This window comes from Hermetia illucens, chromosome 6, assembly GCF_905115235.1.
Source record: "Hermetia illucens chromosome 6, iHerIll2.2.curated.20191125, whole genome shotgun sequence".
NCBI lineage: Eukaryota > Metazoa > Arthropoda > Insecta > Diptera > Stratiomyidae > Hermetia > Hermetia illucens.
In genome coordinates, this window is record NC_051854.1 from 85,440,899 (window position 1) to 85,458,843 (window position 17,945).

Consider the following 17,945-nt stretch of genomic DNA (forward strand, 5'->3'; position numbering starts at 1 on the left):
ACCCGTTTTCGTTGCTCGTAAACATTTAGTGAAAACTGTCGAACTATCCCGTTGTGTGGATCGTAATTTTTAATTGGCATTCGCAAATTAAATCAGCGGATGGTGGAGTGTAACTTTGATACATACATATAAGTACATCTGTCATTGAAAGTTAGATTTTTGTAGGGAAATATCGTCCGTGAACCTCTTTGTCAATAAAGTAATGACATTTTCCTTAGGTTGTTTTTGATTGGCAGTGATTTTCGCGACGATAAATCCTACTTCGGGCGATAAAGCAAGAGAAGAAACCGCACGACGTAAAAAAGTTTCCATCCGTCTTGTGGGGACTTGTGTCACTTCGCGAGACAAGTGTTTTTCTTCAAGTGGGAGTCGGACGAGAAGAAAACAAATATACCTGGACGCGACAATAGGAAAACTTTTCGATCAGGTTTTCCCGATAAAATACGAAATGGTAAGGAAAGACTTTGGTAGTTCTTGGCCCGGGCGAGCAGGGCAGATCGATTTAGATTGGGTCAGTCGTGAGAATTGATGGCGTAAAAACCCCGTCTGATGTATTTTCATCTATCCCCACTCGGTAGCGGTGGGTCGCATTTGGCTACGGTAATTTGGGCCCAATAAACAAAGTGGATAAAGTGAGTCTTATTCATAATCTCTACGTGATCTGTGCTGGGAGTGGATTGGTTGCTTATTGCGAGTCGCGATCAACTGTTTAAAAGGTATCGCTTGTCTCGTTTGGAGCATGAATGAGTCACGAATCGTGGAAACTACAAAGGGTAGCTTCTTCGTTTTAGCATCTCAAGAAATGTTGCTGCGAACCCAGCTGCCAAATGAAGTTCGGTGTAGTGTCTATCATGCAAAGGTGCAAACATGTAGGCCTGTGTCCCTTTGGAGTGCAAAAGCTGTGACTTCAGTTCTGGTTGGGACTTGGTTTTGCTTTTACAGATAATTCCTTGGTATCTTTATTTAGTTCCACGGAGCGTATCTGCAACGTTACTAATTGGGTTGGTTGGAACTTGCTCTCTTGCTTCAATAAATCCGACACTTACTAATGTAGCTTGATCATTTTTATCACATAAGAAATATCATTTTTATTCCTCATCCGAAGATACATTTCTTATAAGAGTGATTCGTAATGGCCTCCGTGTTGTTTAGATCGAAAGAGGTAAGCCTGGGATACCAGGTACTCCTGAAAAATTTCCGCAATGAAACATCCTTACTCAAGCAGGGCTCCTCATAGTTCTCATTCCAGTTCTTGTAAAATTTTTCCTAGATAATATTCTAGACATGCGAATCTCTAGAAAGAACGACATTCGACGCTCTGTACTATTCTAATTGCAATAAGTTTATTAATTTGAAAAGATTTGTGGCCATCTGTTAACTTTTTAAAGTATTAAATATTGAAGACCGCCGAGGAGCCCATTCAACATCACCATCAACGGCGCAACAATCGGTATCCGGTCTAGGCCTGCCTTAATAAAGAACTCCAGACACCCGGATTTTGCGCGGGTCCACCAATTGGATATCCCTAAAAGCTATCTGGCGTCCTGACCTTCGCCATCGCAGGGTCTGCCTCATCTTCTTTTTCTACCATAGATATTTCCCTTATAAACTTTCCGCGCTGGATCATCCTCATTCATACGGACTAAGTCACCCGCCCATAGCAACCTGTTGAACCGGATTTTATCCACAACCACATCGTCGTGGTATCGCTCATAGATTTCGTCGTTATGTAGGCTACGGAATTGTCCATCCTCATGTAGGGGGCCAAACATTTTTCAGAGGATTCTTCTCTGGAACGCGGCCAAGAGTTCGCAGTTTTTTTGCTAAGAACCCAAGTCTCCGAGGAATACATGAGGACTGGCAAGATCATAGCCTTGTACAGTAAGAGCTTTGACTATATGGTGAGACGTTTCGAGCGAAATAGTTTTTGTAAACTGAAATAGGCTCTGGTGGCAGCCAACAACCGTGCGCGGATTTCATCGTCGTAGTTGTTATCGGTTGTGATTTTCGACTCTAGATAGAAGAAATTTTCAACGGTCTCAAAGTTAGGTAGTCTCCTACCTTCACTGTTTTCGTTTGACCAGTGCGCTGACGTTGTCACCATGTACTTCGTTTTGCCTTCATTAGTATGCAGCCCAAAATCTCACGCCGCCTGCCCGATCTGGATGAAAGTAGACTGCACATTTCGGGTTGTTCTTCCCATGATGTCAATATCGTTAGCTTAGGCCAGCAGTTGGGGGGACTTGAAGAGGATGATGCCTCTTGCATTTACATCGACATTGCGAATCATTTTGTCCAGCGCCAGGTTAAAGAGAACGCAAGATAGGGCATCCCCTTGTCTTAGACCGTTGTTGATGTTGAATGGTCTCAAAGGTGTCCTGTTGCTTTTATCTCCCCTCGCAGATTAGTCAGTCTTATCAATTTCGTTGGGATACCGAATTTTCTCATGGCCGCGTACAGTTTCACCCTGGCTTTGTCATAGGCGTCTTTAAAGTGGATGAAAAGATGGTGCAACTGATGGCCATATTCCAACAGTTTTCCATCGCTTGCCGCAGAAAGAAAATCTGATCTGTTACTGATTTGCCGGGAGTGAAGCCTCTTTGTTATGGACCAATGATGTTCTGGACGCAAGGGGCTATCCGACCTAGCAGGATATAGATGGTACTCGTCAACGTGATACCTCTATAATTGCTGCACTGCGTGACATCCACCTTTTTATGTATGAGGCAGATAATGCCCCGTTGCCAGTCGTCAGGCATTGATTCGCTGTCCCATACTTTGAGCAGTTGATGAACCACTTGGTGTAATTGGTCGCCTCCATGTTTAACCAGTTCAGCTGTAATTCCATCCACTCTTGGCGATTTATGGTTTTTAATCCGATGAATTGCACGGAGTGTTTCTTCTATACTGGGAGCTAGCAGCATTTGTCCGTGGTTTTCAGTTGAAGGGACCTCCAACTCGCCGATGTTTTGGTTGTTGAGCAGTTCATCAAAATATTCAACCCATCGCTCCAATATGCCCATTCTGTCGGAAATTAGATTTCCCTCTTTGTCTCGGCAGGATGAGCATCGAGGTGCATAAGGTTTCATCTTACTGACTTGTTGGTAAAACTTGCGCTCCTGGTGCGGTTGTTTCCTGTACTTTTCTAGTTCACAGACTTGTTGGTTGTCCTAGGCTTCCTTTTTCCGTTGGTGAAGCCGTTTCTCCGCTCGACGGAGTTCGTGATAATTCTCTGCGCGTGTCCGCGTTCTTTGAAAATGCAACATTACTCGCATCGATGATAACGTTCTTCAGGTGGTTGTGAAGATCATTTGTTGATGCTGCATCACCAGGACATCTGCTAGCTGCGATTATTGCCGTATCCATTTCCCCCTTATAGGTGTTATAGAGGGCTGTGTTGTGAATGGCTTCAGTATTCTCTTTCACCTGATTGCCAGAGGGGATTGTAAGTGGTGTCGTAATCCGAGCTCAGAGCATTATGCCAACGAGATAGTGGTCCGAGTCTATATTGGCCCCCCTATATGTTCTTACATTCATCAATGCTGAGAGGTGGCGGCGTTTGTTCACACCTGGTCCTGTCTGGAGAGGCCCACGTATGTTTGTGGACCGCTTTCCGCGCAAACCATTTTGTGCGATACTGCTAACTGAATAATCCGCTTATATTTTCAAAGTCGATAACAGCAGGTTTCATTTTTTTGCTGACTAAGAATCCTACTCCGAGCACATGGTTTACTGGATGGCCGCTATAATACATGGTGTAGCGGCTCTTCTCCGGGAAACCGGTCCTTGTCCAACGCGTCTGTAACGCTGTTACATCATCCCTATATCCCTATATTGGTATCGGCTAACTGCTTGGCAGCTTCATCTCTGTACAGGGAGCGCACGTTCCATGAGAAAATGCGCCAATCATTATTCCGTTGCCGGGTAGTTTTGAAATCCATCTATCCGAGGCTCCTTTCGTGGCTTAGTAACTTTGGTTATCCGTGTAGGGTTGTCAGCCCTACCCAACCCCTAATCTGGAGGACCAGTTGGTGCATTTGGTTCCGTTTGTAGGCGCGGGGGACTCACCTTCATCTTGCTTCGTCTGCAGTTTTTTATGAAGAAAGAACGCCCAGCGATCACCACGTGGAGGTGGTGGTAGGGTTTGGTAGTAGAGCTTTTGGTGTGGTTCAGCAGGCGTTTCCCCCGTGCCACATCGGGTTCAAATCTCACTGGTGGCAGTGGGATTTGTATCATGATTTGACGTCGGATACCAGTTGACTCAGCTGTGAATGAGTACCTGAGTCAAATCAGGGTAATAATCTCGGACGAGCGCAATGCTGACCACATTGCCTCCTACATTGTACTGTAGTGTATCGTTACGGTCTTGAATGAAGTGCTCTTACACACTTCAAGGCCCTGATCCAATTGGATCGTTGTGCCAACGATTATTATTACTAGTTGCCAGAAGGAATCTTTCTAGGCTTTCTAGAGAGGCTTGCCTGTTGTACACATGCAGTAAAGAAATGAATCATGCAGCTTTTTTTTTAAGTATCCTTGATTTTATGAGTTGTTGCGACCAAAAGGATTGAACTCTGTTTTTTCCTCCTCTTCCGTTGTTTTTCCGAAATTTACTGTTAGGAGTCGCCAGAACGGACCATGTCAACGAGTGTTTCGATGTTGTAGCACTTATCCTTCCTTGATAGTTCTGCCTTTGTGGTGAACCAACGTTAATGCCACCTTTCCATCCTTAGTAACACATCATAAGCTCTCAAACATATTTCTTATTCCTAATAAACGAAATGGTAATTTATGAATAAATAGCCTTGAAAACAAATTGCGTTAAAGACACAAATATTTCACTAAAATTTTGGGCTAATTTAATGAATTTAGGCCACAAGGATATCTTACGGTACTATCTATAGCTGCTAAACTTGTGCTGGGGTTAAGTAAGACTATTTTGCTAAGGGCAAGGGGGCATTTTCTAAGGGCAAGAAGTCAAAACGACCCTAGGAGTAAGTATCAGTGTGAGTTCCGAACCAGTAGAAGCAAAACAACGATCAATCAATTTTTGAATTCAACATTACAATATTATTACTATTATCAAGGGGTTTGCCACTACGTCCTACCTTTTGTGGCGTTTTGATAGTTACAATGTGTCTATCTTAACTATAATACAATATGTTTATTAGTCCTATAGTGGATAAAAATTTTAGGATGTCGCCTGCTTGAAAGTCTTCCAGCTGTACTTTCCTGCTATGAACGAGTGCTGAATATTGCTACAGGAGTGCATGGAAATTTCACTATGTTAATCACACACATCCACCACAAAATTTATAGATAATGTCTTTAGATTTCCAAGGGTACCCTAAGTGGTAGTTTGTGGTTGTACCCATTATGATCCTAGTGCATTTCTCGGATACCGTACCATAAGTAGTCATCAATCATTGATCGTACTATTGCGGTATAAGTGGCCTTAGTGTATCTTGATCTTCGTGGTAAGTACTACTATGTTTTGGCTGGATAAGCGTTTACCAACCTCCTGCATAAGTTGTTTGTAATCCTGTTGTGGAATCATATTTATTTGAAAAAATATTTGACAGTTGAATGTATATTAAATACAGTTATAGTAAACTTAATTGTTAATTCACACTATGTATTACATTTAATGGTTAGTTCACACTGTTACATTTCTCCTTCCTTCAATTTTACATCTCTTCGACTAGTCTCTTGGGTCGATTTCTTAGCCGTTGGCTTCGCCGTACTGGATGTTCAATTTGTTGTGCTTCGGTGTGTTGTCCTTGTTCACTCATGTTTCCGTTTTCATGCGACGGTATAGCGGGCTGCATAGACTGCTGATGTTCCTGTTCATCATTTGCTGTCGGGCTTGCAGATTGGTAATGGAAACTGTTTCGCTTAAAATCTGAGACATCCCGGAAGTCGATTGATGGTGGTATTACCCTCCGTTCTAGGATATGATCTGCATGTCGTCTTCTTTCTACACCCTCCTTTGTTCGAACCCGGTAAGAATATCGATTTGTTCTTTCGACTATGTTGGCTGGTTCCCACATTTTCTCGATGTCTGTCTTTACGAATACTGGTTGTGCTGGTTGGAACTCTCTGTTAGACTGCTCTGCTTGAAGATTTTGTTTTACATGTTTAAAATGCATCTCTCGCCGTACATTAGGCTTCAGATTGTCAAATAAAGTTCGCAGGCGTCGACCTAGCAAAAATTCAGATGGTGCCTTCCCTGTAAAGGAGTGTGGTGTGTTTCGATATGTAAATAGAAATGTGCGCAAGCGCTGACGTTGTGATAAACCATCATATTCACTGGCTTTCATGCGCTCCTTGAATGTTCGTACGAATCGTTCGGCTAGTCCGTTGGTTTTCGGATGGTACGGTGAAGACGTTACATGTTTTATTCCATGACTTTGACAATAATTTCGAAACTCTTCTGACGTAAATTGACTACCATTATCCGACACGATAATTTCCGGATAACCAAATGTTATAAACTTCTCCTCTAGGAATTCGCACAAAGTTCTTGTGGTGGCAGCATAAAGTACATCTGCTTCTACCCACTTTGATAAAGCATCAAGAAGCACAATCCACATTTTTCCTTCGAAGGGACCTGCAAAGTCCACATGCAGTCGTTGCCAACAATGCTCTGGCAGGGACCAAAAGTAGATTGGCAGTTCAGATTGTTTTGGGCGTTGCCGTTGACATGCCATGCATGATTTCACTGTATGTTCCACGTCCTTGTCGATGTTCGGCCACCATACATAGTACCTCGCTGACGCACGCATAGAGCCAATGCCTGGATGCCCTCTATGAAGATGCCTCAATGTTACTTCTTGAAGATTATCGGGCACGATAATTCGTCCTTGCCACATCAAAATACCGTTTTCGTATGATAGTTCCTCCAGTTTGTCGTAGTATGGTTTCAGCTCATTGTTGATACACTTCGTGTCTGGCCAGTGACGCTCAATTAACTCAATTACTCGTCGTAATATTAGGTTATGTTTCGTCTGCTTCCTAAGTTCCTGTTCTGTTAGTACAATATCATCAAGCTTCCGTGTTTGAATTACCGCATAAATTTTATGAATCTTCTGCGCTTCCTCCGAAATTGCTTCATGTGCGTTTGGTAAGCGTGATAAGCAATCAGCTAGAATATTGTATTTGCCTTGATGATACTGTATATCGTAATTGTATGCACCTAACATTAGTGCCCATCTCGTCAGACGGTTGTTTACGATTTTTTGCAAATTTCGTTTGTCTCCCAACAGGTGTTGAAGCGGCTTGTGATCCGTAATTAATGTAAACTTTGTCCCACGTAAATATGGATCAAATTTCTTCACGGCGAAAAATATTGCTAATGCCTCCTTGTCAATGGTAGCGTATTTTTGTTCTGCTTCGTTCAATTTTCGTGACGCGTAGGCGATAGGTAACTCGTTGTTAGCCTCGTCCTGATGATATAAAACAGCACCAAGGCCTACATCGGATGCGTCTGTTGCCAAATAAAGCGGTTTTGTGTGATCGTAAGGAGTTAGATGACGGGCGCTAGCTATCATATGTTTAACATTATCAAATTGTTTCTGTTCCTTTATTGACCATCGCCATTGCGACTTTGTACCAGTTAATGCGTGTAGTTCGGAACATGCTCCATGTAAGTTGGGTATGAATTTCTCGTAAAAATTGACCAATCCCAGAAAGGATCGTAACTCCTTCTTGTTAGTGGGTATTGCAGCATTTTTTATCGCTATCAGCTTGTCTTCCACTGGATAGATCCCTTTTCGGTTGAATTGATGGCCCAAATAGTCGATACTGCCTTGAAAAAAGCTACATTTGTTCTTTTCGATACGAAAACCAGCTTCACGCAGACGTTTAAAAACTTCTCTTAATGATCTTAGATGGCTATCTTCATCTGGACCTGTAATGCCTATGTCGTCGAAATAGATTGCAACGTTGGATATGCCAGCAAGTAGATTTTCCATATATGATAATTTTGAAATGTTCCGGGTGCACTCGATATACCAGGAGTCATACGGTTATACTGAAAATACCCTTTGTGTGTGGATATGATTAGGTATTTTCTTGACTCTGGACTAATCTCGAATTGTAGATAGGCATCGCGTAGATCTAATTTCGTGTACTTCTCACCCTTGGCAAGCTGCTGACGGATGTTTTCGAATGTTGGTACTGGATGTCGTATTGTTACTAGTGCTGGATTCAGTGTAACACGAAAATCACCACAAATACGTATATTTCCGTTTCGTTTAACCACGTTGACAGTGGGTGTTGCCCATTCAATCGGTGTTTCATTGGGGTCAACAGGTGAGATAATTCCAAGCTGCTGTAACCTTTCAAGTTCGAATTCCACGCTTTTTTGAATTCCGAATCGGACTGGCCTGGCTGGAATATGTATTGGTGTTGCTGTTTCCTTTACGTGAATTTTAACTTGATAGTTATTTATTTTTCCCAGTCCTTCTTCGAATAGCTGCTTGTTCTCTTCCAATATGTCATTTAACTTCTGATGCAGTGGTTTCGTTGTCGGCTGCACGTGGTTGTTGACACGATCTACGTTGTACACTGGTTCGGGCAGTGGCAAATTGAAGGCTTCATTCCACTCTAAGCCAAATAACATTGGATTCGCGTTGTCCACCACGACTACTTTCAAAGATCGCGTTCGCTTGTTCAGCGTCACTGTCACTGTAGCTTCCCTTTGGCAAGGTAAATCGAAATTGCCATAAGCCCGTAGTTTTGGCTTCCCTTTAAGCGTTGGTGATCCGATCTGTTTCTAAAAATCTGTACTTATAATGGAAACTGACGCGCCCGGATCCCAGTCCATCGTACACGTGACACCGTTTACCTTAACGTCAATGTTTCTTTTCTTAGCAATGGCACTCATTACTTTAAAAACTTGCTCACAACTCGAAATAGATGTATCACTATTTTTTACGTTGTAAATACGCTGTTGTTTCTTTTTGTCTCTCGCGATCAATTTAGCTCTGCCTTTTCTTATACAGCACGACCCGTAATGTCCACGTTTGCCACACGCTTCACAATTGTGATTCGCCGCCTTGCAGTTGTCTTTTGAATGTCTTTGACGCGCACCACATCTTAAACATTGTTCTTCCGACAAAATTCGGATCCGCTTACCGATTTTCGCACGACGTTTTACTATCTTTTTCACTTCCGCGCATTCACTTTCTACAATGTCTTTTTCCGCCAACTCTCTTGATAGCGCTATTTTGAAAACTTCCGCGAACGACACTTCGTTTTCTATGCCTTCAATATCATCGAATGTTTTTAGCTCTGGCCACCTTTGTTTCAATTCCACTTCAAGTCGGGGATGGTTGAGACCCGTTGCAAACCGATCACGTAATTGACGTTCTAGCATGTCGCCGTCGTAGCCACAATCGCGACTTATGTCTTTTAGCTTGTTCGCGTAAGATTCGAATGACTCATCTTTTTTCCTCACACAATTCCAAAAGTTCGTTAGAGCTTTGAAGCGCGTGGTTTTTCGTTCAAAAAGCTTCACGAATTTTTCCGCGATTTCCGTGTAAGTCAGGTTTTCAAATTTTTTCTTTGCGTCCGCAAATGCAATTTTTAGTTCACGATAGGTTTCCGGCTTTAGACATGATACGAATAATTCTCTTTTCGAACTTATATCATCCGCGATTCCCCACATGTGGCACTGGGCTTCAAAATAATCTACGAAAACACTAGCCGTTGTAACTCCATCATATTTCTCACATTTAAAGTTTTTTAGGATGTTTTGTTTTTTTACCTCTGTAGAGATGTTTTCTCTACCAACCGTCACGGTAGCGAAATTTTCAAGAATTTTTAGGATGGCGGTTTGTTGCTCCGCCTGCACACGTAAAAATTCGGCAAACTGTGTGGCGTCCATATTTAACTCGCGCTCGGAAAAACGAAAAACACGATCGTCCTCGTCGCCAGTATGTATGAATCATATTTATTTGAAAAAATATTTGACAGTTGAATGTATATTAAATACAGTTGTAGTAAACTTAATTGTTAATTCACACTATGTATTACATTTAATGGTTAGTTCACACTGTTACAAATCCTTAATCCTACTTGGAGTTTATCGCACAGGATAATGGTACCCTACAGTAAGTAGTAGGAGCCAATTCGGTCAGCATTGCTCGACGAGCGCAATGCTCGACGAGCGCAATGCTTATTACCCTGATTCGCTCAACTACTCATTCACAGCTGAGTCGGCTGGTACCCGACATTCTGTTACGATAATAAATCTCTCTACCACCAGCGAGATTTGAACCGCGACCTTCCGCTGCGACAGCGCAGTGCTCTAACCACTTGAGCCATCCGGGCACAGCTCGAATTCCGATACCGAGTGAAATCCCAGGAAGTTCAGTGTAGTGGACCCCGTGACAAAAGGGAATTTGTTATTGCGCTGGTCAAGAAAGCAGAAGCTACCGCAGATACAAATGGTTTAGTACCGCATACCACATGATCTTTCGATGATCCTAGTGAAGTTGCGTTTCTCTTGGCTGAAATGACTAGTCATTGTAACGTGCGGATATGGATTGCTCTTCCAAATAAAAGAGAAATCATGTCGGTCATCAGTGTACTCAAACGGAGTAAAACTGCTACAACGGCTTCTCCGTAGAGCTAGTCATCGCTGCTCCTGCAGTTTCTGCAGAGGTGCTGCTTAATCTTATACGGGTATTGTGGGAATCCGAGACCTTTCCCAGAGATTGAAAGAAGGGGATGATCGTTGGGATTCCGAAAAGACCACCCGTTTTGAATGTCACATTTGGAGGGATATTCGTGCGCTACCTGTGGTCGTAAAAATAATAGCTACAATAATATTGAAATGCATCAAAAAATATATTAAAAGCACATCAAAATCCTGCGGATTATTTTGAAGCAGTGCGTGGAACAGATTTACAGCTCTTTATCGATTTCGAGAAGGATTTCGACAGCGTGAACAAGGAGTATATCTAGTGTGCTCTACGCAAGGGGCACATTCCGGAAAAACTAATAGCTATTATCAGAGCAATGTCATGTATTGTAACGAGGTGAAATTTTACTGGAATTCGAAGTGCAAAGCGAAGTTCACTAAGGTGGCATCTTGCCACCGATGTTAGTCCTTCTTACTATTGGTGACGTTCTTCATGCCTTGTCCGGAGGACAGTGAATGGACCATGGCACGTCTCTTCAAACACCTTGACTAGATGTGCCTTAGCTACTTTGTTCAAAATCTGGAAATGCAGCTATTTCAGCACCAGAATCAAGTTGACACTATTCTGTGCTAACACTCTTTATGTGTTGCTATATGGAAGTAGCTGCTATAGCAAGTTACCACCACAGTCAATCAAAAGTTACGAGCTTTCATCAACTTTTATCCGCCACCAATCACCAGGGTACGCTGGCCCAATACAACTTCTAACTTTGTCCGAGCCCATGCCAGTTACTTGTGAGCATGTTGATCAAAAGGCAAAAGTGGTAGTGGATAGTCATATATAAAAGTAGATTCGCAATTTCATTGCATGGCGTAGTCATTTAAAGTTGCTACTATCAGTATCCCACGACAATGAGAAATATTGTTTGGCGGCTCGGAAAGTTCTGGAGGGAGTTGAATGAAGCCCATTTCAATGAATTGTCAGAGATGGCACGTGGGCGTGGTTAACATACTATATCCCATTCAGGGCGAACGGAACCATATAGTGCTCGCAAAATATATCATCATTCTGGAAAGTTTAGTGAAAATCCTACTATTATTAACTAAGTGATAATAGGTCAAAATTGTCTGTTTTGCGTAAATTTACCCCATTCTACACTATGAGCTTTGTACAAACGGAACAGTGGGAACTAAATCCGCAAATTATTTCATACCTGAAGCGTTGAACTTTCACTTTCCGATTTGTGACAGTTCAGCTTGATGAGGAATAGTAGTTCGTTGTGATTTTTTATTTATTCTTTCCACTGCCATTGATTTCTGTAAATCAAGGCGCCAATGATGGAGTCCCTGTTATATATTACAATAGAATCACTATTTGCTATTAATTTTATTTTAAATTAGAGCGCTGTACTCCATTAGCGGTTACCAAACCCTCTGTAAATAAGCTGTACATAATGGGAAATGTTACCAAATAGTATCTTTTTTCATTACTATAAATCGACGTCATAAGGCATTTGATATTCATCGATTATTTCCAGCTTCCCATTGACTTCATTTCAATTTCATTCTCCATAGCGTTCTGAAATGTGAGCATAGGAAATTTACTGATTACTGCAATCTATAATTTGCAACTTGTCAAATGTATATGAATATTAACTTTGAATTGATAAAGAGTGCAATCCGAGTGCTTCTGATAATGATTAGTTCATTACCGAGTGTGAAATTATGTGTCATAATTCCAAATATATTATTTCAAATCGTGTTTACAACGGCTCAACGTCTCACTTTACCTTTATTTCCTGTTTATTTCAGAAGACATGCGATGATTGTTCGAATGATGTAGCGATCGCCGGCGAAGAATAGATCTAAGCAACAAAGTTGCATACTTTGAATACCCTACAACCTAAATATTACAAACTTGCAATTTTAAAGATGAATTCAGTTAATATCATAGCCATATATTTTATTACATTAGCGTATGTAGCTTTAGGTGATATAATTATATACAGAGCAGACACAGAAGAGGTCAGTGGAGATGACTTTTAGTATATAAAATTTAGTGTTATATTTGCGGTTTGATTTCAGATAATTGAAGAGTTCCATGACTTACCGGCTCAGTTTGGTGGTACTGTTCCCACCGAGGGACTCAAAGTTTTTGCTATAGAGTCATTTCCGACAGATGGCTGCGGTAAAATTTCACCGGCACCAGTCAAGCCAGATGACTTTCCGTTGCCGCCTGCTAAATTTGTTGTGGTTATAGCAAGGTTTGTACTTGCATCTTAGACGGTCGAGGACGAATTTAAGAACTCTTAAATATTCCAGAACTAATTGCACATTTGAGGATAAAGTTCGTAATGCCCAAACGGCAGGATATGATGGTGCGATTGTTTTCAATATCGGTAGCAATGAGCTAGGTATATCCCTTTTTTTAATCATTTTGAAGGATGTCTTTAAATGCTGCATTTGATTCCAGAACGAATGTCTGCTAAAAATGGGGAAGACATACACATTCCATCGGTGTTTGTTGGCGAGCTTTCGGGACGATTAATTATTAATAACTATGTCTGGAAAAGCGGTTACAAACTGCTCCTAAAAGAGGATTATCCGTTTAATATTAATACACATCTTATCCTGCCATTTTCAATACTAGTTGGGCTGTGTTTTATTAGTATGGTATGCTCAATTTAGTTGAGGACAGATTTTGGAGCTTATTTCACTTTGGATATTGTGTAATTTAGGTTGTCTACATGATCTACAAGTGTGCTAGAGAGCAAAGACGATTACGACGACATCGCTTGCCCAAAAGATTGCTTAAGAAAATTCCCGTCATAAAATATAATAAGAACCAACCCTACGAATCATGTAGCATATGCTTAGACGATTATGTAGAAGGCGAGAAGCTACGAGTACTTCCATGCGCGCATGGTAAAATCTGCCCTCGATTCAGTTGTTTTGAATACATTTTTGTGAATTGCTTTTCTAGCATATCATTGCCAATGCATCGATCCTTGGCTGACTAAGAGCAGACGAATCTGCCCGCTCTGTAAGCGGAAGGTTTTTGTACGAGGCGAGCCCAGGAACGTCAGGAGGAGGAACAATTCATCGGACAGCATGTCGGACTCCGAAACGGATGATACAACGCCTCTATTGAATCCTGTTGAAAATTCTAATCACGGGACATTTTCTATTGGGCAAAGAAATATACAGGGCGATAATGCGAACGAACGGCCCACATCCGACGATGAAAACCGTAAGTTGATGTTGAAGAAACTCCCACTTCGAAACGAATTCGGTCAAAAATCGTTACTAGCGTCTTTTAATCGTGAAGTTCTATATTTCACTTCAATTATTTCAGTTCTGGCCGACAGTTCGAATCAGAGCTCTACTGGTAGAGTTAATCCTTTCAATCGAGTACCTAATTTGCCGCCAAATCTTTTAGACGAACTAACTGGAAGACAATCCATATGGAGTAGGCTATCAAGGTATATATCACGCCTAGATCCTAACAAACCTATTTACTTTCAATATCCTACAATGGAATTTTGATTCCCAGGATATTTCGTCGTCGACCAGACAGCCCCACGCAATTAAGCAACACTTCAGATTCCCTTCCAATAACAAACGACATAACCGTATCCGTATCAGCAGCTATAAACACATCTCAACACCCCTCATCCAATAACGTTTTGAATACGAATCTAAGTGGATCTTTCAAGGACAGTGATGATGAGGAGAATGTTGCGCAAAGTTCCATTTACGAACCGATCGCTTCGCCAACAGATGCCAATGCTATCAACCAAATGTTCGTGCACACGCCTAGTGAAGGGCGTCTTGGTGTGGTTGCGTTGCCAAATGTTAATTTCAATACAACAGCGACTAGTGGGGCTGACGGTAGTCGTGTGAATGGCCGACGAAGAAATGAAGATCGAAGTTTTATGGTTTAATCTCCTTTCGTTTAGTTGCAACCAATGTTAATCTAATAATTATTCCGAAATGTGATTTAATGTGAAATTAATGAGAAAAAAACGCTATTTTAGCCCCGTAGTTGTATGAGTTGAAAGAATTGATGACGTTTTATAAGCAGAGAGAAAACAAATCGCGTAGAAGTTATGTTCTTATGGTGGACTAGTTATGATACGTAAGAACAATGCGGTGTCGTCGCCTGTATATGATAAAAAATGTTCACAACTATTTCTTTTTATGATTAAGGATATTGTTATTTGAGTTATACAAAAAAAAAGTTTTTATTAATGTAACCGTGTATTAAATATTTAGTTATTTAAATAAAAAATAATGATGTAACCTTTATTAGTTGCTTTTGATCTAGGGGAATGTGAACCGCAAAGAGGGCAACGGCAGAGACAACAAAAAGCTCTTGTTGATCAGAGAAATTCGATTTTCCAGCCCTGCAAGTTCGAAAATCTAAGCATTCACTTGAAATGCATTCACTCGTAAAAGGATGAGGAGAATGATCGTGGGATTTTCATAGTATTTCAGCTTATTGTTTGATGAGAAGCTGCAGACAGTCAAGGATATCTTATCACTTGTGACAATATTCGACTGATTAAGATTTGCCCGGATGGCTTTGTGGAGAGCGCAAGGGGAACTGGATGTCGGATACCGGCCGACTCAGCTGTAAATAACCTGAGTCAAATCGGGGTATTAATTCCGGACGGGATGCCTGTTGACCACATTGCCCCCTTGTATACCGTTATGGTCTTGAATGAAGTGCTTTAACAAGGCCAAAGCCTAGATCGAAATTGGACTGTTGCGCCAATCAGAAAAGTGGGGTGTTCGTCTTTGTTATTATCATTTGGCAATGAGATCATATCTTTTAAGGACAATTTTATCATATTTATTCACATAGGGGGTGTGGCAAATGTCATACTAAAGGTCTAGTCTAGGGCAGAGGTAACTCATAAAATTCGAATGATGGCTACCTACCAAAGATGGTATGGTATGAAGCCTTACATACCTCGATGTTCATCCTGCCGAGACAAAGAAAGAAATCTGATTTCCGATCGAATGGGCGTATTGGAGCGATGAGTTGAACTACTGAGCAACCAGAACATCGACGAGTTGGAGATCCCGCTAACTGAAGATGACGAACAAACACTGCCATCACCAAGTATTGAAGAAACAATCCGTGCAATTCATCGGCTTCAAAATCATAAGTCGCCAGGAGCCGATGGAATTACAGCTGAATTGGTTAAATATGGAGGCGACCAATTATAGCAAGTGGTTCGTCAACTTGTGCTCAAGGTGTGGGACAACGAACAACGAATCAATGCCTGACGACTGGCAAAGAGGTATTATCTGTCCCATACGTAAAAAGGGAGATATCACACAGTGCAGCAATTATAGAGGTATCACGTTACTGAGTACCATCTATAAGATATTCTCCACTATCTTGCTAGGCCGGATAGCCCCATACGCCCACAACATCATTGGCCCATAACAAAGAGGCTTCACTCCAGTAACAGATCATATTTTCTCTCTCCGGCAAGCGAAGGAAAAACTGTTGAAATATGGACACCAGTTGCACCATCTATTCATCGACTTTAAAGTCGCCTATGACAGCATAGCCAGGGTAAAACTGTACACGGCCATGAGAGAATTCGGTATCCCGACGATTTTGATAAAACTGACTAGGCTGAAATAAAACCAGCAGGATCACTCTCAAGACGATTCGACATCAACAACGGTCTACGACAAGGGAATCCCCTATCATGCGTCCTCTTTAACCTGACCCTCGAGAAAGTTATCCGTGATGCTGAGGTAACTGCAAGAGGTATGATCCTCTTTAAGTCCACCCAACTACTGGCTTATGCTGACGATATCGACATCATGGGAAGAACGACCCGAGATATACAAACTGCCTTCGTCCAAATCGATCAGGCGGCGTGAGATCTTGGGCTACACATCAATGAAGGCAAGACAAAATATATGGTGGCAACGTCAGTACCGAAAACCAACCAACCAACAACATCAAACCGCACTGATCAAACGGGAAGAATAAAGATAGGCGACTACAACTTTCGAGAGCGTTGACAATTTCCCCTATCTAGTGTCGAAAATTACAACCGATAACAGCTACGATGATGAAATCTCCGCCCGGTTTTGGCAGCCAACAGAGCCTATTTCAGCTTACAAAAACTGTTCTGCTTGAAACGTCTCACCATAGGGTCAAAGCTATTACGGTACAAGACTATGATCTTGCCAGTCCTCATGTATTCCTCGGAGACTTGGGTTCTTAGCAAGAAGAATTGCGAATTTTTGGCCCTCTACATGAGGATGGACGATTCCGTAACCTACACAATGACGAAATCTATGAGCGATACCATGACCGTCCCGTTGTGGATAAAATCCGGCTCAATAGGTTACGGTGGGCGGGTCACATAATCCGTATGGATGAGGATAATCCCACCCGGAAAGTCTATAAGGGCAATATCTATGGTAGAAAAAGAAAACGAGGCAAACTCTGTCTAAGATGGAGCGATGGCGTAGGTCAGGACGCCAGACAGCTTTTAGGGGTATCGAATTGGTGGAATTAAGGCAGACTAGACCGCATTCCGGTTGTTGCGCCGTTGATAATATGTTACTTCGGCCATAGCAACACTAAGATAAGTTTGTTGTTGAACATATAAAAATTCCTTGTTAATAATAGATAGTCTGCAGCAGCCAGTCTTCTAACGACACGGGCTACAAATTTTGGGTGAGATTACTTTTGCACCTTATGTAGTAAATGCCCCTATGTACATACTAAGCATTTTCGATGCAAGGTTTTGCCGTGAAATTGTTTTAGTAACGCCGCCAAGCGGAACCTTATCAACGATCAAGCAAACAGTTCATTTACAACTCTGAAATGTATAATTACAACTCAATATTTAAGAAAAGCGACATGTTCTTTATGAGCCTTTTATGTGTAAAAAATGTACATTTTAGTTTTTGATTGGACAGTCTCCAAGGAAAGTTCATTTAATTCATACAAAAGAGTAATTTCTCCTAATTTACCAGCAGGCTTTTCATTCTAGTTTGCTGCAGACATAAAGTTGAATTCAATGTAAGTATATGAAAACTAAACTCTCTGCATCTTGGGGTTAAAGATGATATCCTCCATTTAAAAACGATATGCGATCGTTTAAATTCATTTGTACTCCTACACTTTGAGAATCGCTGTCCTCAACGTCATTTCTCACTTTCAACTGGTTGACAATTACCACGGCCGTAAAGCGGCGCTACAGTTCGTGTCCATGCATAGCTTGTCACCGGACATCTTCGCTCGGTTTTCAAAATG

The 17,945-nt window shown here is 41.6% G+C and overlaps 2 protein-coding genes across 3 annotated transcripts; one reads left to right on the plus strand and one right to left on the minus strand.

Annotated features, from left to right (window-relative positions):
• The first annotated feature begins 25 nt into the window (after nt 1-25).
• LOC119658587 (E3 ubiquitin-protein ligase RNF13) lies at nt 26-14,956 on the plus strand. Of its 2 annotated transcripts, XM_038066043.1 has the most exons (10): nt 26-161; nt 219-451; nt 12,461-12,673; nt 12,734-12,912; nt 12,971-13,062; nt 13,122-13,321; nt 13,387-13,573; nt 13,632-13,898; nt 14,004-14,130; nt 14,202-14,956. In XM_038066043.1, the coding sequence occupies exons 3-10, from the start codon at nt 12,581-12,583 to the stop codon at nt 14,590-14,592; spliced, it is 1,536 nt and encodes a 511-aa protein (XP_037921971.1). In that variant the 5' UTR covers nt 26-161; nt 219-451; nt 12,461-12,580; the 3' UTR covers nt 14,593-14,956. The 2 variants fall into 2 exon arrangements, with proteins under 2 accessions (XP_037921971.1, XP_037921972.1); XM_038066044.1 differs by having other exon boundaries at nt 76-451; nt 12,464-12,673.
• On the minus strand, nt 5,688-9,379 carry LOC119660065 (uncharacterized protein K02A2.6-like). The gene is made up of 3 exons (XM_038068444.1): nt 8,849-9,379; nt 8,014-8,770; nt 5,688-7,909 (listed from the first exon to the last, which is right to left on the minus strand). The coding sequence occupies exons 1-3, from the start codon at nt 9,377-9,379 to the stop codon at nt 5,688-5,690; spliced, it is 3,510 nt and encodes a 1,169-aa protein (XP_037924372.1).
• Nucleotides 14,957-17,945: the final 2,989 nt, after the last annotated feature.

What these genes read in the sequence shown, in the direction of transcription:
- LOC119660065 (XM_038068444.1), bottom strand. Translation starts at nt 9,379, where the DNA reads ATGCTAGAACGTCAATTACGTGATCGGTTTGCAACGGGTCTCAACCAT. An exon ending in AAAGAAACATTGACGTTAAG is followed by an intron (nt 8,771 to 8,848) that starts GTAAACGGTGTC and finishes TTTTAGAAACAG; the next exon opens with ATCGGATCACCAACGCTTAA. An exon ending in GTATAACCGTATGACTCCTG is followed by an intron (nt 7,910 to 8,013) that starts GTATATCGAGTG and finishes TAGGCATTACAG; the next exon opens with GTCCAGATGAAGATAGCCAT.
- LOC119658587 (XM_038066043.1), top strand. Translation starts at nt 12,581, where the DNA reads ATGAATTCAGTTAATATCATAGCCATATATTTTATTACATTAGCGTAT. An exon ending in ACAGAGCAGACACAGAAGAG is followed by an intron (nt 12,674 to 12,733) that starts GTCAGTGGAGAT and finishes GTTTGATTTCAG; the next exon opens with ATAATTGAAGAGTTCCATGA. An exon ending in GGCTGTGTTTTATTAGTATG is followed by an intron (nt 13,322 to 13,386) that starts GTATGCTCAATT and finishes TGTGTAATTTAG; the next exon opens with GTTGTCTACATGATCTACAA.